Source organism: Centroberyx gerrardi, chromosome 3 (assembly GCF_048128805.1).
Source record: "Centroberyx gerrardi isolate f3 chromosome 3, fCenGer3.hap1.cur.20231027, whole genome shotgun sequence".
In the NCBI taxonomy this organism is placed as follows: domain Eukaryota; kingdom Metazoa; phylum Chordata; class Actinopteri; order Beryciformes; family Berycidae; genus Centroberyx; species Centroberyx gerrardi.
The window spans coordinates 27150327-27173912 of record NC_135999.1 but is presented as its reverse complement, the minus strand read 5'-3'; the positions used below and the strand labels follow the sequence as shown (position 1 = coordinate 27173912).

At 42.2% G+C, this 23586-nt stretch overlaps 1 protein-coding gene across 1 annotated transcript in view; it reads right to left on the bottom strand.

Annotated features, from left to right (window-relative positions):
• LOC139923880 (voltage-dependent T-type calcium channel subunit alpha-1I) overlaps positions 1-23586 on the bottom strand; it is a 184472-nt gene that overhangs the window by 99767 nt on the left and 61119 nt on the right. Inside the window, exons 5-7 of the mRNA XM_078282664.1 lie at positions 14636-14795; positions 2583-2925; positions 1401-1493 (exon numbers count right to left, since the gene is read on the bottom strand). Coding sequence (XP_078138790.1) covers positions 1401-1493; positions 2583-2925; positions 14636-14795 — 596 coding nt within the window. The remainder of the gene's footprint in view (positions 1-1400; positions 1494-2582; positions 2926-14635; positions 14796-23586) is intronic.

Below are 23586 nucleotides of genomic sequence, written 5' to 3'. Positions count from 1 at the left end.
TTCCCTCTCTCCATCCTTCCCTCCTCCCTTCCTCCCTCCTTTCCTCCACAGTGATGATTTTAGATCAAAAGGCGACAATTGTATCATTAATCTGTCCAGAGTGGGGAGATTTTTAGAGCTTGATGGAGAAGATAATGTTCCAGGGCTAATCTGGGAAAGAGCGTGGGAATGTGTCCTTTTGCATGTGAGTGTGTGTGTGTGTGTCATAACTTTGGACGTGTGTGTGTGTGTGTGTGTGTGTGTCTGTCTGTCTGTTTGTAAGTCTATGTTTCTGCGTGACTGTGAATAATGAGTAGGGTGACAGATGCGTGAATGATGCTCAGTATATGGCTCAGCAAGAGATCAGGGAGGGAGGGATGGGAGGATAGACAGAGAGAGAGAGAGGGAAGATGAAATAAAGGGAGGGAGGGATAGATGGAGGGAACGAGGGAGGGGAGAAGAGGGGAGGAGAGCTAGGGAGATGAAGGGTCTCAGGTGGGAGAGTTGGTGATAGGGAATAAGGATTGGTAGATTGAGAGAGAAAGGATGGATGGATGGATGGATGGATGGAGAGAGCAAGGGAAGATGAGATGAAGGGTTAGATGGAGGGAGGTGGTAGGGAGGAAAGGAAGGAGGAAAGGGCGGAGGAAACAAAGGAGAGAGGGAGTTAAGGAAGAGAGTGGGACATAATGCGAGGCAGTGATGGGATGGATGAAGGAATGAAGGAGGGAGGGATGGAGGGAGGGGTGGAGAGAAGGGGGCGCAAGAAGGGATTAGTATATGGAGGGAATGAGGGAGGGGAGCTAGGGAGGTGAAGGGTCTCAGGTGGATGATTGGGAAGAGGGATTGGTAGATTGAGAGATGAAAGGATGGATGGATAGAAGGGGAGAGTGAGGGAAGATGTAAAGGGGGGAGAGAGGAGGATGGAGGGAGAGAGGGAGGGAGGAAGAGATTGCGTCTGAATATGAAGGCAGGCAATTAAAAGTGTAATAAAAAGACAAGATGGCCCCTGGGTTAGGGAAGTAACCGGGACTGGCAGCCACACTGCATTATGATAACACACACACACACACACACACACACACACACACACACACACACACACACACTCCAACACACACATGCGCACTCCGACAGGCTAAAAAAGAAATATACTGAGGCAAACATGCATGAATGCTCACAATGCGCGAACAAACACACACACACACACACACACACACACACACACACACCATCCGTAGCTTGGCAACAAACACAGGAAATCTCAAAGTATGTAAATTAGCTGACCGCATCATCTCCAACTTCTGCTGTGTGTGTGTGTGTGTGTGTGTGTGTGTGTGAACTCATACATTTACATACAGTATATGTGTATGCATGAGTGTGTGTGTATGTGTGTGTGTGTGTGTGTGTGTGTGACTTACAATAATGAGCAGGATGAAGTAGATGAAGTTGTAGAAGGAGTGAGCATCCATCACATAGTACATGATCTCCACCCAGCCCTCCAGAGTGATCACCTACAGTAGAGACACACACACACACACACACACACACACACACACACACACACACACACAAAGTTGTAGCTATATCCACTGAAAATCCTCTGTGTGATCTGGCATAGACTCCACCATGCACCTTGAATTTAAAACAACTTTTATTCAATACAGTACAGCTGTGTAAAGGCGCACTATAGGAGAAATGTCATATTTGTTTTTGACCATTGTGTTCCAGCTTCATATGTATACCCAGCAAACACTGAGATGTTGAATACATGTTGATACAACAACCTGCACAAATGTTAAAAACCTGTTTAAGTCTAGTGACAAAATAGAAATTGAGAAGTCAGTAGTCATCCATATAGCTTCTACCTGCATCGTTTTGTGGAATTGGGACCAAAATACATTTCTGATATTAGTTCAGAACAGTTTCCAAAGCTGTGCAAATGTTTTTGCTTGTTTGAGTTGACGGTGACATGCCTCCTGCACGTGAAAAGCTTGCTGGGTATATTTAGCCGAAACTACAAATGTCTTATCCCACGAAACAATTCTGAACGGCTCATCTAACATCTCCAGCACACTTAGAACATTAAAACCCAATTTATGCCTCAGCATGAACTGTGCAAATCTGCAAAAATGAATCAACACAGATCACACACAGACTCAAGTGGTTAGTAAGTGGTTTCTGAATAAAAATGAAGCAGTCTGGTTGGCTGTCTCGTGTGTATGGAAGAGTATTAGGGCCATTCTAGGTGATTTTTATGTATTTCTTTAGCGCATGGGGAGGGGGGAAATATTCTGAGAAAAAACTCAGAATCTCTGAGATTGAAGTCAGATATTTGCAAGAAAAAACTCAGAAATTTGCGAGAAAAAAAGCTCAGATATTTGCAAGAAAAAACTCAGAAATTTGCGAGAAAAAAACTCAGAAATTTGTGTTTTTGTGTTTTTTTCTCGCAAATTTCTGACTTTAATCTCAGAATTTCCGATTTCTTTCTCAGAATATTACCCCCCCTACCCCCGGCTGCGGTAAAAAAAAAAAATTTCACCTGCAATGTCCCTAATACTCTTCCGTAGGTTTGTTATTTGTTCGTTTACTAAAATCCCTACCTGGAAGATGACGATCCAGGCGTAGGCGATGTTGTCGAAGTTGATGGCTCCTTTGTGGGGGTTGCTGTGTCCGGTGTGGCACCGGGTGTAATACCGGTTCCAGTTGACGCAGAGCCCCGCCACGGTCACGCTGCCGTTGACCAGCGGCTCGGGGCTCAGGCCCAGCGTCTGGCGGTACAGGGCGTCGTCTTTGTCCAGGCAGCAGGTGCGCCCCCCCTCGCGGCGGGCCGGGACGTCGGTGCAGGACATGATGCCGTTGTCGACGGGCAGGGAGCAGATGAAGGGCCGCTCGTCATCCTCGTCGGCCATGTAGTACGGCCGAGGAAGGCTGATGCCCTTGGTGCTGGAGGTGTGGGAGGGGAGGGAGGAGAGTTAGAGGCTGGTGCATTATAGTAATAATAAACTTTATTTGTGTAGCGTTTTTTTTTAAATGGCATTTACAAAGTGCTTTGGCAATCAAATAAAAACAAATATCATACTCATAAAAATAAATTAAAACAAGTAATATAAGAAGGCTCCACAAGATAAAAAGAAAAGAGTAGAGGATAAAACAATAAAAAATAATAGCATAGAAGACAACACATAAAAGCTTAAAAGTTTATAAAAAAAAGTTTATAATTAATTATAAAGATAATCATGATTCTTTCCTTGTGTGATTTTGAAAATCTAACAACACTATTTGTACCAAAAGTGGAAGGAGAAACCTGAGATATTTCAATTGTAATATTCAAAAGTTCAAGTTAAAGTTTGTTTATTTCTATAGCCTTTTATCACAGCATGTCTCAAAGGATTTTACAGAGAATGAGTCTAACTAGATCTAACTAATCAACGATCGATCATAGAACATAATAATATAGGACAAAAGCACAAGACACACAAAAGCAGATTTTAGCAAGATATAACAGCCTAGCTATTCTACACAGCCTAACCCGCCCGGCTCCACCAGCCTGAGACCCTTGAAGCATACAAGGAAAAACTTCCAAGAAAACCGTAAAGAGCAGTCAACTGACAGCGCTTGGCCTTTCTAGTTTTAAAAGCTGTTAGACTCTGCTGGCTCTGTTAGCTGCTCACTCAGGTCACTGTGAAGCCAAAAGCCTGGTCACCTTAAGGATCCTGCCTCAGGTTCATAGGCAGTTACACTTTTTCTCAGTTGATTTGACACATTTTTTTCCACACAGGTTTATGTTCTCAAAACAGTTCACACAGTCATCAAAACAGACTCTCATTTTGCAAAACAGCCCAACTCCACTGCAAAATGACGTGCTGCTTTCCTTTCAGATCACATCTTTATAAAAAACACAAACTGCCATCTATTGATATGCTAAAACATTCAGATATAGTCACACAATAATACTGATGATAAAACAGGTTTATCAGATCTGATTTTATGGAATTCCATCCATAATATGTCGATGAAACGTTTTCCTTACAGTCAGCAAAATGTCTGTTCCTCACACATTTGGAAATACTATAATATGTGATATTTCACATTTTCGAATCTATGGGATTTGTCAATTTTGATGATGTCATATCTGACATTTTCACATGTTTGTCTCTGTGTGATACAGTCAGGAAGTAGAAGTGTTGATGAACATGATGAATCAGAAATTGCTTCAAAAGAGACAACAAACAAGTTTGCCATTGTAACCTTTTATTTCCAACAGGCCAGAGATTCATGGTAGTTTTGTAATTTGTGTGAAAACAATAAAAATGTATTACAGTATTAGAATATTAGTTAAAGGTACTGTTAGTGTTGCAAAATTATAAAGAACTTAGACAGCTGGGTAAACCGTTTTGAGAGCATTCGTTTTGAGAGTTTTGTGTGCTGCATTTTGAAAGGTAATATATGTAGTATTGTATTTTGCGTGAAAACAATGAGAATGTACAGTCAGTTTTGCAAGATGGCTTTTGAGAGCATGGACCTTAGTTTGGAGAAATGTGTCAAATCAGTTGAGAAAAAGTGTAAAAGGTCTGTGATACAGCTTGGGGCCAGACCAACCAGACCATTAAAAGTGATCAGTAAAATCTTCAAATTAATTCCAAACTTAACAAGTATCGTGAGTGATGTGATTTGGTCTGTTTGTACCAGAAAATCCAAGCTGATGCATCTCATACAAGCTGGAGACATGAAAGAGATTTTTGATGCCAGATTGAAGAGAGCTACAGTAAACTAAATGTAAGCAGATAAAAGCATGAATGACTTTCTCCACATTGCTAAGGAATAAAAAAAAAATGAGTTAAATTTGGAAATTGTTCTCAACTGAAAGAAGCAAGACTTTACCTGCTGATCAAAGCTCAAGTCAAAAATTTACTCCCAAATTTCTGGCAGCAGACTTCACACACACAGTACCTAATTCATTATGAAACAAATCAAATGTTATTAGGCCTATTTATTTCTGGAATAGTTAAAAATGTGAAGCGAACAAACACATAAGTGCATATAACTGCACATGCACAAGACATCAGTGTATACGTTTGTCCATAGATGTGTGTTTCTGCCTCTGTGCGTGTGTGTGTGTGTGTGTGTGTGTGTGTGTGTAATGGCAGAGTGTAGGCAGAGCTGCGTGTCTTGTCCTTCATGGTTGTTTCCAACATTTGCGCGGTGTGAGATTGGAATTTAAAGTAGAAAATATAATGATCACAGACTCAGAGAGGTGCAGATGAAGAGACAGAGGGAGGGAGAGAGAGAGATGATTATGTTGGTAATGGTAAAATAGAAAGAAAATGACAGAAGGAGACAGACAGAGAGAGAGAGAGAGAGGGAGGGAGGGAGAGAGTGATAGAGAGAGGCAGATCGACTTAAGAGAGATAGAGAGAGAGATTGGGTAAAAGAGAACAACTCACGACTACAACTCAGAGCTGATTAGAAGTTTTGAATTAAGGTCTAATCAGTCACAATATTAGCCAATGGTGCGCTGAGGAGCACTTTCTGGTTTTCACAACCAGCTTTGCTTTTAATTTAGACAGACATGCAGATGAAAAAGGTCTGTTATGTGCTACAAACGTACTGAAGCAATCCCAACAGTAACTGGGTATTAGGAGTGTGAACAGTAAATGAGAACTGCAGTTTCCACAAAGCACCAATACAGGAACTGTAAATGAGCTGCAGCGGGGGAGGCAGGTACATTTTGGTCTTCGAAGGCCTTGGTGATGCAGGAGAAGGAAAAGGAAGCAAGGAAGGAAGGGAGACAAGGAGGAGGGAAGGAGGGAAGGAAGGAAGGAAGACAATGAGAGGGAAGTAGAGGAAGGCACTATAGAAAAGGGGAAGGCAGGAAGGAAGAAATGGAAGAAAGAAAGGACGGAAGGTTGGAAGGGAATGAGGAAAGGATGAATGAGGCAAAAGAGGGAAGGGAGGGAGTAAGGAAGGAATGAAGGAGGGAAGAAAGGAAGGATGGAAAGGACAGAAGGGAGGAAGAAGGGAAGGAAGGGAAGAGGGAGGGAGAAAGAAAAGACAGAAGGTTTGGGAAGGGAATGAAGAAAGGATGAGGCAAAGGGGGGAGGGAGGAGGGAAGAAAAGAGGAAAGGACAGAAGGTTGGACGGGAGTAAGGAAGGGATGAAGGAAGCAAAGAGGGACGGGAGGGAGAAAGGAAGGAAGACAGAAAAGAAGGAAAGAAAGACAGGGGAGGAAGGAAGAAAGTAAGGAAGTAATGGAAGAAGGATGGAAGAAAGGAAGCAAGGAAGGAAGGAGTAGAGGGAGGTACTGCAGAAAAAAGGAAGGCAGGAAGAAAGGAGGGAAGGAAGAGAGGAAAGAAGCACGGAAGGAAAAAAGGGAAAAATGAATGAATAAATGAGGCAAGAGGGGAAGAAGGGAAAGCAAACGGGAATAAAACCAGGCGATAAGGAGAGAAAAGAAGCAGAGAAGCGGTTTGATAATGAGCTGCCATTACAAAAAAAGAGCAAGATGGAGCTGAAGAGAGAAAAGAGAAAACGCTCGGCCTGATCTCACTTTCATCCGGGGGAGGGCCGCTGTTTAAAGGGCAGAGCGGTGGAAGAGAGACAGACGCTGCTCAGCAATTACATCTGACCTGGTATTTGAGAAGGCTATAGAAGCAGCATTGTGGATATTACTCCGTCTCTCTCTCTCTGTCTGTTTCTTTTTCCACACTCCCTCTGTGTCTCTTTCACTCTCTCTCTCTCTCTCTCTCCATTACCTTATATGGAGGCTATTACACAAACCCACTCTCCTGTAGAGATCTGCAGCCTTTTGGCACCAGTTGAACTTAAAGCTTAACTCCAGTCATTTTCCACCTGGACCTTATTTCCTCCCCTATCTTTTTTTTTTTTATTATTTATTATACTGATCGATTCTCACCACCGTCTCTTCAGTTGCTGCACTATAGAGCGATAGGGCCAAAGGACACTCCAGAAAATCAACCCCAAAAGCACCCAAAGCATGTCTTTTTCAACACATTGATTGTTTGTTCTGTAATGAGACAGGTTGGTAAAAAGAAGAAAATGTGAAAGTTATGCCTTTGTTGTACACTTCTGATGCCATGGATCGCGGATAAACTGAAAAGTAAATATATAGCCTACATGTTTCATTACAATAAAGGCTTACTCTACTCTCCATTGTACCACTTGGAGGCTACACTGCAAAATGTCCATCTTAAAAAGTAATTTAGTCTCATATTCAGCCTTCAAATCTTACTTCTAAACCAAGAGAAAAATTCTGCCAATGAGGTGAGATAACTCCACTTGTTTCCAATGCAATATTTCACATGTTTAAGGAATGTTCTAGAAATTAGTGTCACTAAACAAGTCAGAATAAGGAAGATCACTGCACTACTATCAAGAAAATAAAACTTGATTCTACAGAATGAAACAAGTTGATTTGCATTGGAAACAAGTGAAATGATCAAACCCCATTGATAGATTTTTTTCACTTATTTTAAGAAAATTACGATTTTAGGACTCAATAATAGACTGAATGACTTGTTTGGAGATGGAGATTTTTTGCAGTGTACTTGATTTTTTTTTTGTTTCCCAGTCGGCAGCTCGTATTTACAGTAAATCCGATATGACATGAACGCAGAATCAATAAAGATGTTTTTAAATGTCAAATATCTCTCTATTCACGTCTCTCTTCCTGGCCCTGCTCACCTGTTAAGCCCACCTGCTCAGCGCTCTCATTTGAAACACATTAGCCGAGCAAATCTCTGGTTGCTAGGGGGATTCTGTTGTGTGGGAACGTGTGTGTGAATGTGTGTGTGTGTGTGTGTGTGTGTGTCTGCATGAATGAACCTGTGTGCCTGTGTGTGATTTCCTGTTGATCCCTTGTGAGTCTGGTGCGACTGGCGATGTCTGTACTGCCGTCTCAGCGCTAACTAGAGGCCAGCAGAACGAGTCTGACCCCCCCCAACCCCCCTCACGCCCCCATTCCTATATGCCCAACACACACACACACCCTCCTACCCCTCCGCCCCCCTCCACCTGCCTCTACCCCCACCCCCCCCTCCCTCCGTGACCGAGCCAAATTAAAGGATGATTCATGCCTCCTCTCTCATCTGGGTCCTGACAAACCAGACAGATACAGCATATATATGTGTATGTGTTTGTGTGTGCATGTGTGGCGCACGCCTGTGTGTGTGTGTGTGTGAGTGTGTCTGAGCCTGTACCAGACAGCAGGACACAAATGCACAGCGACAGCATTGCCTGGCTCATTATCGGTTTGGACATTGGGCTTGTGTGTGTGTGTGTGTGCTGAGGGGATTGTGGTCGCCACCAGACAGTGTTAGACAGACAGCAGTCATTTCACACCTGAGGAGCTGCTGGCCGCCTGACACCTAACACAACAGAGGGGTGTGTTAGGTGCGTGTTAGGTGTGTGTTGTATCTCCAGCTCGACATACGCTCTTGTCTGATTTACAACGGTCACACATGGTTTGCATTAGCTTAATGGCAAAATCTGTGTGTGTACGTGTGCGTGCTCGTGTGCATGTTTTATCAACATTGCATAACATTACTGAAAACTCAGGTGGGCCCGGACATCCCATAATTACATCCCCTCTCCCCCTCGTCTCTGAACAGGTTACCATGGTGACAGTCAACCCCAAAGCCTCTCATCAGATCATTATTTTCTCTCTGGGCTCGGCACTGTGAGCCGCCGGCCGGCCCGCTCCTCCACGCGGCCGAGCCAGGCCTAATCAAACGCTCGGCCACAGAGTCAGTCTCTCTGGACTCAGCAACACAATCCCAGTTATTGTCTGTGCGCTCTGTTTTCATAGTGCTATTAACTGTAGTCGTCATCATAAAGATATTTAATGACAAGCTAAACTTTTTGTTAACTTCACAGCTCCTGGTGCTGTCTTACTACTATTCACTAGTATTACCAGGGGATGTGAAGTGATTTGTAATAATTGCAGAGATCACTGGATTACAATCGTCATGTTCTGTAATTTGTTAAGAAAAAATTACAGCGCAAATTATACAGAGTTCCCCCGATAGTACTGATCCTGTGTGAATCAAACTCATAATTTGGCTTTGGCACAAAACCTCTTTTTCTTCTTCTTCTTCTTCTTGTCCTGTAGGGCTATTTGCACAGGACTAGTATTATGTGGGGACCTCATGTAATTAATAAATTACCCCCCAACCTCTGAATTTTTGAAAAGCATTCACACAGGATTTGAATTTGTCAGATACAATTGAATATGGCATGATTTCACAACTTGTCACTTCTTGAATTAGCAAAGCAACGATCCCCCAAACACAAGGTTTCATAGGTATAAAGAGACAGATGTTGACATCTGTCTCCAGCAGTTCCTCATTCTTGGAAAGCCTAGCAGAACAAAATGAACCGAGGGCAAACTGCAGTCTGGACTGATGCTCATATTTCCTCATGTGTTCTTAATTGGTATGAACATCAGAGAAGGGAAATTACAGCAAAGACCGCAGACAAGACATGGTTAGTTAAAGTTACAGGGACTGAAATCTGATCTGTTTTGACCGATTCCCCAACTCCCATGTATGAGAGCAGGGGCTTTATATCTGCTGTGAAAACAAACACAAAGACATGCATGCTGAGGCACACATACAAACACACACACACACACACACTTACACTTAAAGCCTGTGCTATTGAAGAACTCAAGAGTATGTAGCGGTAGCCGGCCTAAACCAACAATAGAGAGTTTGCTCTCCTCTCTGATTCTGAAGCGACAAGACAGAAGTGTAATTGAATTTCTGACACTTCCACCAAAATAAACAGCCCACAGCTGCTGCATTGCAGAACTGTGGCCGTGGAAAAAAAAAACACACAACGCTGTCACAACACATCCTCCAATAACGCTCTCACAAGTAAAGAAGAGAAATAAGATGTGAGCCAAAAGAAGGAAAAAAGGGAAGAGTGAAAAGAGATGAGAAAATAAAAAGTGAAGTGAATCAAGCGATCATGTCGTGGGGGTCAGAGGTTAGCAGGGAGAAAAAGAGGCAGTGTGCCTGGTTCACAGAACTGACACAATTAGCATCCTAAAGCCTGGACCTTCTCCAAAACCCAGAAACCCTGCTGGGGCGTCCAGCGGAGACTGTGTATCATCAGGGAGGAGATCTGTGTATGTGTGTTTGTGTGTGTGTGTGTGTGTGTGTGTGTGTGTGTGTATGTCTTAGTGCGTGTGTGTGTGTGTGTGTGTGTGTGTGTGTGTGTGTGTGCGGGAATGTGTGTATCAGCAAAGTTAAGAGGGAGTATCATTGTCTATTTATGTCTGTGTATGTGTGTTTGTGTGTGCGTATGTCTTAGTGTGTGTGTGTGTGTGTGTGCGGGAATGTGTGTATCAGCAAAGTTAAGAGGGAGTATCATTGTCTATTTATGTCTGTGTATGTGTGTTTGTGTGTGCGTATGTCTTAGTGTGTGTGTGTGTGTGTGTGCGGGAATGTGTGTATCAGCAAAGCTAAGAGGAAGAGTGTCATTGTCTATTTATGTCTGTGTGTGTGTATCTATTAGTCTGTTTGTGTGTGTGTGTGTGTGTGTGTGTGTGTGTGTGTATCAGTCACGCTACAGGGGGAGATTTTTTTGTGTGGGTGAGTGAGTGTGTGTCTGTATGGGCGTAAATCAGCAACGCTATGGGGGGCAATTTGTCTGTGTGCACACAGTATGTATGCGTGCGTGCATTTGTGTGTGTGTGTGTGTGTGTTTATGTGCACAGCAGGGGATGATGAGCTATCTATACAATTAAATTGCTAGGGAAGGTGTATTGATGAGGAGGTAATACAAAGTAATAGTTCAGCAAATTGAGGACAGAAAAGCAATAAATCAATGGATTCTTGGGAAGAGTGCGGGGAAACGGGTCGACAGGTCCAGCTTTGTCTCCTCAACCGAGAAACCAAGAGGGGATTCGGGGGAAACTAAGCTAAGTTTATTTTTTACTTCCCAGCTTGGGGTCCGGGCCCCATAGGGAGACTCCGGAGATCTCAAGAGGCTTCAGGGAACTAGAGGCAGACAAGTTATTTAGAAGAAAAATAAGTCTAATATCAACATTTTTAGAAATCTGAAGTACAATATCTAAAAAAAAAAAACAAGGCCAGTCCCAGCATGAGCTATCCACCACTTCAAAAGTTACTCCTACACATACAAGAAGATTGAAAGCATAACAATTAAAACAAAATTCTAGTAGGTGAGACTGAAAAGTTTATGTATCTAGCATTTTAAAAATGGGACACAGTCTTTTTAGTTTTTAGTAGTAGCAGGTAACCAAAGTCCTTGGTAGAAAAGACTTTTACACACTTTTAGAGACTGGATCCTCTATTTCCTCTCTATTTTAGAGGTGTTGAATGCTGAACTTGATATTTTCAAATGTTATTAAACCTCTGATCTATAAATGATTCACAATGTGCAGGGCTATATCCTGTAATAAGGGCGATGGAGAAGATGCTGTCAGTGGTAGTTATGACTCCCTGACAAAAAACAAAATGGTCTGGAAAACTGTTGTAGATGAACAGGACTTCTGTAAAACAGACATTTAAGTAAAAGTTAAGAGGAAGACGGCCACGAACATTATATCCTCTCATTCCACAGAGCACTGTCAGATTTATCAGTCTAATCAGTGTGATTTAAATGCGTTGTTGCTGTACCTGCCACAGTGGGAAATGAATCCCAAAATTTCATTCAGTCATTCAGAATTTTTACCAGTGATTCCAGATAAATTGGGAAAACAATAGGCCTATCCATAGACTTTAAAAGCACCTGACAAACTTCACTTTGCAATTATCAGCAACAAAATGTATCAATTATCATCAAAAAATGTGTTATGAGTTGACTACTGTCAGGTGTTTTCCACCCTGAATATAACACAGTCTTGTATGAGCCTTGTCTACAGTAAGAATAATGATAACATCGCTGGACGTTGTAGACAAAGTTCAAAATGAGAGTCAAATATTTCCTTAGTCCATGTGTCAATGAGTCACTACTTTGTCCTCCATGATGAGACTGGGCTCCACTAATCTGATTTTTATGAACAATTACAGGTCGCAGCAGTCTTTTCAGGTAAAAGGTGGATAAAGAACGCCTGTGGAAACTGATCATACCTGCATTTATTCCATACCATCTCTGCAACACATTTTTAGTGTGCAAGAGGGTTTTAACTTGTCATGGCCAGGGCTGTTGCTGTTGCCATTATTATGACTGGAGTGTGGCACTCTTTTGTTAGAAGTCAAACTAATTTTAACTTTTAGCGCTGTATATTAACAATATGCCATGCTCAGTGCTGTTGGGAACTAACAGCAGCACGAACTTTCCATTGAAAATAATGAGAAAAAGAAGACAGAGCTGGAAAGAGAGGGAGCCGGCGGACAGACACACAGCCTTAGGCCGTGATCAAATAGAGTTTTTTTTCTCCTGCTCAAATGCAAAGACAAAAAAGCTGTGAGCGTCACTAGTAACAGACAGAGTGAGAGCTCAACGGCACAAGGAGCGTTACATCATTTGTTGCTATGCAACACAAAAGTCGACAACAACTTGCAAGCTATCTAATTAGCATTAGCCAGTTAACCTGAAGTACCAAAGGGGATGAGGTTGTTGAAAAAAAAGACAAAGTTGCAAGCAATTGCTCTGCTTGCTGTTGAAGAAGAGGATCCCATTCTGAAACTGAGGATGTGGGAACAGAGGACCGAGAGTTTTACCATCTCACTGCAGGGAGCTCCACCTACACAGAGGCAATTTTCACACTGACGTGATGCACGGTGCAGCTGAAGTTGAGACATTTTCAACTTGGAGCACCCAGGTCAGCGTCCCAAAATGTGCTGTGTCCAAAACATAAGCTTGGAGACAAGTGCCTGCCAAGTAGCCTGGTAAGACCATCCTGATCACGTGACCGCACATTCTGTTTCGCTCCACGGATCAGTCTGGACTTCTAGCCGCCCACATCGATTTCAGTGGGCGGGAGTACTTGCCTTGACAGACAAACTCCTTCAGCCAATCAGCAAATCCAAATTCAAATCCAGTCGGAAGAACGGCGAAAACGTCTTTTCCGCCGAGAAACTCCGCTAGTGCATACTCTTGTTCTTGTTTAATTGTTGTTATTGAGTCTATTTCTGCAATAACTGCACTTATGGCTGTGTTTACTCTACTAACGTTAATGTTACCGCTCGTTGCTTCGGGAGACGCCATTACTGTTTTGCCAGCGGCGGCCTGTATTTCACGTCATCAACTACGACGCAGTCCCTAATTGGCCCGGTTACGTCATCAACTACGACGCAGTCCCTGATTGGCCCGGTTACGTCATCAACTACAACGCAGTCCCTGATTGGCCCGGTTACATTATAATTTCAAGAAATCGATGTGGGCGGCTAGAAGTCCAGACTGATCCGTGGAGCGAAACAGAATGTGAGGTCACGTGATCAGGATGGTCTTACCAGGCTACCTGCCAAGACCAAACCATTGAAAATAACTGAAAAAGGGGAGGAAGGGTGACAGTCTTCATGCAATACTGATGAGCTGGGAGAGAGAGAGAGAGACAGAGTGATTTGTATAATGAGTTGTGATTTGTATAACTACCTGTTCTCATTTTAGGAACTGTTTTCTGTTGTTATAGATATTGATGACTATGTGTTATAGTATAGATGCTGTCAAGCCATATAATGAATCATCTCAGTGTGGTTTGAATGGCAAAAATATTTCTAATAAACAGCCATGCCAATAAGGTTAATGAAATGACAGAGTGCAGAGGAGGAGTGGGTGTGTGTGTGTGTGTGTGTGTGGGGGGGGGGATCACAGAGAGAGTGTCGGTTTTTAATTAAGTAGCAAAATCGACTGAGATAATGATATTTGCATTGTGCAAATTTTGGTTTGCAATCATCCTCATTATATTAGCACTTGAGATCGAGAGAGAGAGAGAGAGAGAGAGAGAGAGAGAGAGAGAGAGAGAGAGAGGATATGAAACCACAGAGCGAGAGGGGAGAGAGAGAGAGAGAGAGAGAGTGAGTCTTCATCTCTCTACGGTAATATCAGTAAATTGAGTAGATGATGCAATTAATCATCTAGAGTCACATTGAGGGAGGGCAGGTTATGAGAGCGGAGGTGACAAAATTACACACACACACACACACACACACACAAAGGCACGCCCTCATGGCCGCATAGTCTCATACATGTATACTCTCTTTTTCTTCAGCTGTAATTAGCACACATTCACACAGTCTCCACTATATAACACACACAACAAACTGACACATACAGTACATGCAAACACATATGGGTACACACACACACACACACACACACAAGGAGACAGACAAGTTGGGAAACAGACACATCATACTGACAGGCATTAAAAAACAATAGGTGAGGCAACATCAACCAGACACCACACACACATTAAAAAAACATCACAAGGGTTCATGACACACACACACACACACACACACACACACACACACACAGGCAGGCAGACAAATAAACAAGCAAGCTGACAGACAGGCAGGCACAAACATGTCACAAATGTCACAAGAGGAGAGGTTAGAGCATCGCACTGTCACACACTCTTGTTCTCTCTCACTCCATCTCTCTCGCTCTCTGTCTCTGTCTCACACACACACACACACACACACAGCAGGGGGTGACTCACAGTGTGAAGTTCTCCTCCGGGTAGCAGCGGTTCCTCAGAAGCCCCGCCCACAGCTGCACCCCGATGATGCCGAAGATGAAGAAGACGAAGAAGCAGAGGAGGAGGACATTACCCAGCATGGGCAGCGTGTCCAGCAGCAGGTTCACCAGGATACGCATGCCTGCAGACACACACACACACACACACACACACATATTATGATACTTGCGAGGACCTTCATTAACTACATCCATTCCCTAATCCTAAAATTAACCCTCACCAATACATGCTTAACCTCAACCTAATCCTAATTCTAATCTTAACCCTAAACCCAAATCCTAACCATAAATAAGTGAGGAGTGGCAAGATGTCTTCACTTTTCCTCATCTTTCTATCCCTGTGATCACATTTGGTTCTTATAAGTATAGAAATACAAGAACACACACACACACACACACACACACACACACACAAAGACGCACAGGCATGTAGAGATGCACACACACAAAGAGAAAGAAAATGCTATATGAGAGAAATAGATGCTTTATAAGATGAAACACACACACACACACGCACACACACACACACACACACACACACACACACACAAACTTGCTCTCTGCAGTAAAGGGAGTCACTCTCAAATCTATGTCACTCCTTCTTGCCCCCCCAACACACACACACACACACACACACACACACACACACACACACCACCCACCTCTTACTCTTTTTTCTTTGTCGTTGTGTTTCTCTACACACACAAACATTCTCTCTCACCGTTCACACACACAGAAATTCAGCACATTATGCTGACATTTCCATATAAACCATGGTATTATCATAATTACCTAATCAATCCCTAATCTCTCCACTAATTGTGATCCCACAGCCCATTACTCTGGCTCTGATCTCTATAAGGAAACTAAACCAGGGGTTAAATTCTGTAAAATAGATCAACCATTGATACAGCGTTTAGCTGGCTAATCTGGGCTAAGTGGACAGGCGGTCCCCAGTCGCCCTCCCAGGGGTCCCGCCTAATGATATGATGATGACTGATAATCTCTCATTCTGAACGGGCAGCAGACAAGGTAGCTGTGAAGCCCAACCCCCCCCCCCCCAAATGGAAAAGGACCCCTGGGTCCTCCAGATGCAGCACCCAGAGAGATGAGAGGGTGAGGAAGAGAGAGGGAGAGAGAGACAAATACTTGATTGACGTATATTGTTTTTTGTTTTTTTCATTAAGGCTTCCCTGGTGCGTCGATTCAAAAAAAAAAAAGGAAATCCGCGCACTCAAAAAGATATCTTGATTGATTTATTTTACATATTTCAAATAAAAAATATAGCCTACAGCTTGGAAAACTGAAAAGACAGCGTTTTGCCTGTAGGCTTCGTCAATAGTGTACAAACATGTAAAATAAATTCAAGATATCTTTTTGAGAGTGCAGATTTCCCTTTCTTTGGTTTTTATTTTAAATCTAAAAGTAATGTGTTTTGGCATGAGAAAATCCAGCCACCCTTCCTGGTTTTGCCCATGTGGTCAGGAATGAACACTGGTGGGAAATCTTTTTGAGCCCAGGAAGTGACGTCTCAACACTGGTAAATGTACAGGACATTTCCACTTTTTGTGGAAAACGTTAGATCTTGTGCCTCTCGCCCTTTGGTACTTTGGTATAAAGCATCACAGACCGGTCGAGTTGATAAACATGACTGTATTGTATCTAGTTTACTCACGTCACGTTGCAGCATTTCTGGATATTGAAATCCTCAGAATTCATATAATTGCCTCTTGCTGCCATTTGGAGCCACCGATGTGTGAAAATTGCCTTGTGCAGCTTTAAAGTATTAAATACAGAATTTGATCCATTTCTGTTAACATCCTTCATTTAGCATTTTCTTTCTCAGTCAGTACGGTTGTTCTTTGCTTTGACAGCACACACAGCTAGTTGAAATTAAACTGGAATGCATTGGGAATTGAACCCCTGACTCTACCCAGTGAGTTACACAGGGAATTGAACCTCTAACCCTGGCAGTGTTGGTGCCATACATTACCCATCGCACAACCCATCTTCCTTTAAGAAAGTTCAGACAGAAAGAAAACCAACTGAGAAGAGAGAACTGCTCCTGTCTTCACTCTGATTAAGTCTTTTTGAAGTCAGTTGTAGCTTATAGCACTGGTATATATCAGGAAGATGCCCTAGTGTGGTAGGATTAACAATTAATTATAACAGTAATATTAATGACATTTATTTATATAGTGCATTGACATTAACAACTCTGACAAAGTGCTTTCCAAAACAAATTAGTAAGAAAAATGAATAAATACAATAAAAACGTGGTTAAAAAAAGAAACTAAAATAAATTCAACAGGGATAAGACATACAAACATATAAAGTTTGAGAAGTGATTTAAAAGATTCAAAGTTAACCCTGGCAACTTCCAGGAAGTAAAAGTGAAGTTACTTTAGTGGGATTAATGGCATTAGTCTGAGTATTGGACCATGGAACATCACTAATAGCCAACTAAATGGAACAACAGATGTTTCTTTCATTTAAAAAGCAAGTTCAATCATTTAAATCACTTAACATTTACTGAGGGAATAGCTGCAGAGGGAGGGGAAATGATCGAAGCAAAGAAAATGGAAATAAGAAAAGTGCAAACTAGATTAAAAGTGAGACCAAACAGCATCTAAACGGGAAGGAGAGGGGCGGGGGAGAGAGAGTGTGATGATGACCGTTACCTTGGCTGCTAATAAGGCTGTTTCCCAGGAGGAATTGTGGGTAATGTAGTAAACAGGCCCAGTCTTTTAAGCTGTGGCCGGTGGGGATCATGCCTGGTTAATCTCCATTAGTGTCCCATTAACTGACTTCTCTGTTTACTTCAAACATCCTCCCCCGAGTCTGTGTGTGTGTGTGTGTGTGCGTGTGTGTGTGTGTGTGTGTGTGTGTGTGTGTGTGTATACATGCATGTGTTTGTAGGAATTCATTTGCTTGGGTGTGTATATGCATCCATGCATATGTTGCATGCACAAGGTGTGTGCAAAATACATGTGTGTGTGTGTTTGAGTGTGTGTATATGTGTATGTGTGAGTCCCTCCAGCAGCATGGAGATTGAATTACCCCGGAGATGAGCTGTGTGGTAAATTGTCTTTAATAAAGGGGAGAATTGCTTTTTTTCTCAGGCACCAAATAAAGAAGAGGGAATTAACAAGCTACTGGCTGCTGATGGTGGAACTGTACACAACTGATTGTTAGAAACGGACCTATTCATCCACTGGCCACTGGTCACTCACCATACAATAGTGATTTAACATATAGCCAGTTCATGAAATATTTTATATTTTCTGTTCTAAACAGCCGGTGTCTGGTAGCTCTTTACTGAGAAATATCCTCTGCTGCACGGGAAGTGATGAGTTTTACGTTTCTGGTTTGTTTGGAATAAACAGAAGAAGAAGAACTGGATAGTTAGCATGAGCAGCGATAGCCACCATGTCTGAACAGACAGAGAGAGAAAAGAGAAACTCAAACTTCATCAACAGAAAATCCAAGGAAAAAGACGTCTATTGTCGATTGACGTTGATTGACAGGTGATCTCTGGGAAGTGCAGTGCAGAAACACCACAGCAATGTCCAGTTATTGCCACTTTAATTCAGCCAATTAGATTTTTAGAAGCTTCCAAACAACAGCTGGTCACCCGCCACAGGCGCTGGTGGCTGAAAGTCAATCAGCATTCGGTTGGAGGCTGGTGGTAATTTCACACCCAGATTGTCTCAGCAAAGACAAACAATATTTCCCTAAAGAAACATTACGTCACACTTTCTATAAAGTAGGTGTTTATAGGATTTTATAACATATGACACTATCTATAAGCACCTATAATGATTTATAAGTGATACGCAAATACTAATAATAACACTACTACCACTTCTTCTTCTACTAATACTACCATTTCTATAACGGCAACTATGACTACTACTACAAATATTAATAACCATGAAGACAAAGTGATTGAGTGCAGTCACAAAGCTGTTTTTGAAGAGAGTAAGCAGTCTATTCTCCTCAGTAATTTATCTTAACCAGGATGGCTGAGCTGGATAAAGATTACTGAGGACACAGGGGAGAAGGTCAGGTCAGGTCAGGTCCGGTCAGGTCAGGATCTGACCTCAGGCCAGCAGAGATATGTGTAGGCAAAGATCTAAACCACTACACCGCCTACTGTGGTTCATTGATCCCGAAAACGATTTTAAAAGTCTATTTGAAACCATGCAGCAATGAAATAATAGAGCGTGCCTTTGTATTCTCCCAAGACGAATGGCTGCTGAAATTATGAGAAAGATCAGTCCGGTCCTGCAAACCCCCCGACGGACTTCAGTTTATTCAATTATAAAATCAAGCAGCTCTATCCGCTCAGAAGAAGGCGTATGTGAAGTTAGATTTAGCTTACTATTCCAGTGTTACGTCTTCAATCAGCAGGAGTGCGGCTCCACAGCAAGTTAAATTACCACCACAGCTAGAAGTGACATTAAAATAACAGAGTCATTTAGTTTAATTCCGTCCTGAAACAGTCCTAATGTTTACAATCAATGTTTTTTTATCATGTAATGTAATTTAATGTGGTACCAAAACTTAAATTGGTTCCAAAGAGCCGCTGTCACATCTTGTAAAAACACAGAGGAAACACCGAGCTCTGACTCATCACAGTAATACCACTGGATGTGCAACAAGCAATTAGAAACCCTGAATAGCTTTTCTGTACTGAACATGAATACATTTAAAAAGTGATCGTTTGTTCAATGCATATATTAATATCAATTTTGACTGAATTCTTTATTTCTTTGCTTTTTTTTGTTTCTTATGATGCTGATTTCATGGCCAAGTCTCTCTCTTGGGAACAAAAATGCTCAATTAAGCTTCCTGGTAAAGGCTAAAATAAAGAATAATAATAAAATCTGTATGATTGAATAAGCTGAACTGAAAATGTTTCAGTAAAAAATGTGGCGGTATTTTTATTTCAGAGTCCCAGATGTGTTTCATAAGCACTGTGTTAGCATTGGCCACACTGCAACTAAATGACTTGGGGGCAGCCAAGTAGTATATGTGTGTGTGTGTTTTTGTGTGTGCGTGTGTGTGTGTGTGTGTCAGTGTGTGTGTGTATTGCTGCCTTTTGGCGCCCACATACTCATGGCCTTGGGGCAAAAGCAACATTGGGATTTATGCCTCTACCAACAGCAGTTCATTAAAGTTGAGTGGCATTTATTAGAATAGAGTGTGAGTGTGTGTGTGTGTGTGTGTGTGTGTGTGTGGAGGGGGGGTGGGTGGGGGTGAAAGGGGATAGCGGTGCTTGTTGATTCCCCCTCAGTTCACGAGGAAATAAAAAAAAAAAAAACAAGCGCGGTGGTTATGGCTCCTCGCATCTCCTCTTATTTTCCTTCTGTAGGATCTAATCATCTCCTTCTCTTCCTCGTCTTATCTTTCTCTCTCTCTCTCTCTCTCTCTTCTCTGTCCCTCGCTCATTTTATCTCTATTCATCCGACGACTCCCTCCACCCCTCGCACTCGTCTCCCCGGCTCTATCCATCATCGTAATGGCCTGCTCATCCGAGTCCCTCTGCATCTCTCCTCTCATCATCCCTCTCTTCCTCTCGTCCATCTTCGCCTCTCCTCCATGGGGCTGGATAATCCCCTCTTCCCTCCCTCATTCATCTCTCTTTTCTCTCTCTTTCTCACCTGCTTCTCTTTTTTCTTTGATTCTTTTTTTGTCTTCCTTAACCCATATGTTGTTTCCTGGTTGAAGCGTTGCTGAATGAACCACCAGTGAGTTTTTTTGGACTCCTCATGCTAACATTTTTCCACCAGTCTCTGTTCCAGATACACCAATTTAGTTTGTTTAATTGGTCTTTTATAATATGGGAATAATATCTGTAAGTGGAAATGTCATCTCTACTACTAGAAACATCAGTATTCGCAGCAGCTGACTCACTGTTGTTTCTGTTGATACAAAAAGTTGATGATATCCATTGTGGAGTTGAAAACTTTTTTGTGATTTCAGCTGATTTAAGTGGTCTAACATCTAAGAAATCTCTTTCAGAATGGCCTTTCTCTTTCTTCTTTCTCTTTTTCATTGTTTGAAGACTAGAGAGCACAAGGCTAGAAAGTTTTAGCTCGGGTCATCACTACTCATCATTACTGTGTAAACACAGCAGTGAGTTCACACAGTGGCGACAAGATGGACTCAGGCCAAACTGAAACTGAAGATGCTGTGTGAAGTTTTACGTCTGCTGCTGTGTGGCAGCATTTTGAGAATCCAATTAAGGAAGAAAACTGCAACAACTGACAAGTCAAAGACTGTTTTTAAGTATTGTAGGAGAGCCTTGTCTTACAGGTGACACAAGCAACATGCTGCACCATGCATGACAACACCACCATGAAAAACTCCAGTCATAACTATATGGATAAATGCTGCGTTTGAATCTAAATATGGTTTCAGAGGCCTTAAAAACGCAGCTGTTTCTCTTTGCTCTACTTTTCTAGTGAGAAATTCCCCTGGTTGTGCACATATATACTTTATTATTGCTTTAGGTTTTTCTTTTTTACTCGTCAGGCTTATTTGGGGATGAAATTGGTCTTAAAGTTTATATGAATTGGCATAAAAATGTCTTCAAAAGTTTTAGATTTAATTTACAGAAACATGTAGTCACCCTGTTTATGGTTTGTACTTTTGTTTTTGTTTTCCCTCAGAAAGAAAAAAGTGTTTTTTTCAGTCATAATTGCTTTCATTCAGATTTGGTCAAAATATTGTATGTCTGTATCAAACCAAACCATTAGTTGAATGTATCATGCTTGTTTTTGTTACTTGGCTGCTCTGCTTTGCATCGTGCATGGACAAAAAAAAAAAAAAAAAAAAAGATCAGATCACAGTACAGACAGAATCCCTCTGACTGTCTGTCTGTCTGTCTGTCTGTCTCCTCTCTCTCTCTCTCTGTGTTTCTCTCTGTCTCTCTGTCTGTCTGTCTGTCTGTCTGTCTGTCTCCTCTCTCTCTCTCTCTCTCTGTCTCTCTGTCTGTCTGTCTGTCTGTCTCCTCTCTCTCTCTCTCTCTGTCTCTCTGTCTGTCTGTCTCCTCTCTCTGTCTGTCTGTCTGTCTGTCTGTCTGTCTGTCTGTCTGTCTGTCTGTCTGTCTCCTCTCTCTGTCTGTCTGTCTGTCTGTCTGTCTGTCTGTCTGTCTGTCTGTCTGTCTGTCTGTCTGTCTCCTCTGTCTGTCTGTCTGTCTGTCTGTCTCTCTCTCTCTGTCTCTCTGTCTGTCTGTCTGTCTGTCTCTCTCTCTCTGTCTCTCTGTCTGTCTGTCTGTCTGTCTCCTCTCTCTGTCTGTCTCTCTGTCTGTCTGTCTGTCTGCCTGTCTGTCTGTCTGTCTGTCTGTCTGTCTGTCTGTCTCCTCTCTCTGTCTGTCTGTCTGTCTGTCTGTCTGTCTGTCTGTCTCTCTGAGTGGTGATGCAGTTTCACCAGAGCAGAACACAGGTTGGATCTGTTTCTCCCTGTGGAACAAATTGCTCTCCAGACGCACCCAAGGACAACTACCGCTTCCGCTCCTGCTGAGAGGGAGGGAGGAAGGAGGAAATGCTGGAGGGGGGGATGAGGGAAAAAGGGAGGGAGGGAGGGAAGGAAAGAAGGGAGAAAGAGAGAGAGAGGAATGATAGAGGAAGGTGGGTATATAAGAGATTGGCCATGACAGGGTAAAGGAAAGATGGAAGAAAAATAGGAGGAAGATGGTGATAGAGGGGGATGGTAGAGAGAGGGATGAAACAGGGGGATCAGAGAGATAAAGAGAGAGAGAGAAGAAAAAAGGGACATGGGCATCAATCTCTCTCTCCCTCTTTCTTTCTCTAAGATGGATAGATGAATGGATGGATGCGATAACTGGGCTTCTGATAAATGTCAGGATGGACGTTTCCTGAATGTGTTTCAAAACAGAGAGACAGGGATAGAGAGAGAGAGAGAGAGAGAGAGAGAGAGAGAGAGAGAAACAGACAGAAAGTCAGACAGAGAAAGAGAGAGAGAGAGAAATGGAATTGGAGAAAGAGAGAGAGAGAGAGAGAGAGAAACAGACAGAAAGTCAGACAGAGAAAGAGAGACGGAAAGAAAGTCAAACATACAGAGAGAAAGATAGATGGAATGGGAGAGAGAGAGAGAGAGAGAGAGAAAGAGAGTTGGTGAAACAGAGATAGATGCAGGAAAGATGTAGGAAAAGGAGAGGGTAACCAAGAGAAATAGACACCAAGAGTGAAAGTGCACGTCCAAATTTCAAATAATGAAGGAATTATAGATCTTTACCTCAAAACCATTTGCAAATATATTGAAAACCTTCCAACAAATGAGAAAATTCCAATACATTAGGAGAGAAAAAGGAGTGTGCCACTACTGCAGCCAAATATGTCTCAGCCTGTCAGGAAAACCATAAAATATTTAGATAAATTGATTGACTGTTAATTATAATTAAATAATTAATTGCTTTGCTTTGGCAATAAGCACTTTTGTATTTCATGCCAATAAAGCACCTTGAATTGAAACTGAAAGGGAGAGAGATAATTCAGAGAAACAGACAGAAAGACAGTGAGAATGAGTTAGAGAAAGAAAGAAAGAAAGAAAAAGAGTTTGAGAAGAAAGATTATAAAGCAAGGATGCACCAGGGACCTGCCTGTGATCACAGAGCTCATTTAAAATCTCTTGTGTTTCTAAATCCTGCTTCCTCATACACATACACTGTCTCCCTATGGAAACATGTATGCATGTATGTTTAGGTGTTATCCCTGCATGCACATATACTGTATATATTTATATGTGATACGCCAAATATAGAATTCAACACACGTTTCATGGCATCTGTAGTGTAACCAACCAAATTGGTTGCACCTGCTTTCAGAGAGAAATAGCTTGGATAGTTTATGTTGCAGAAATATGAGCAGTGGGTGGGTTGGCAAT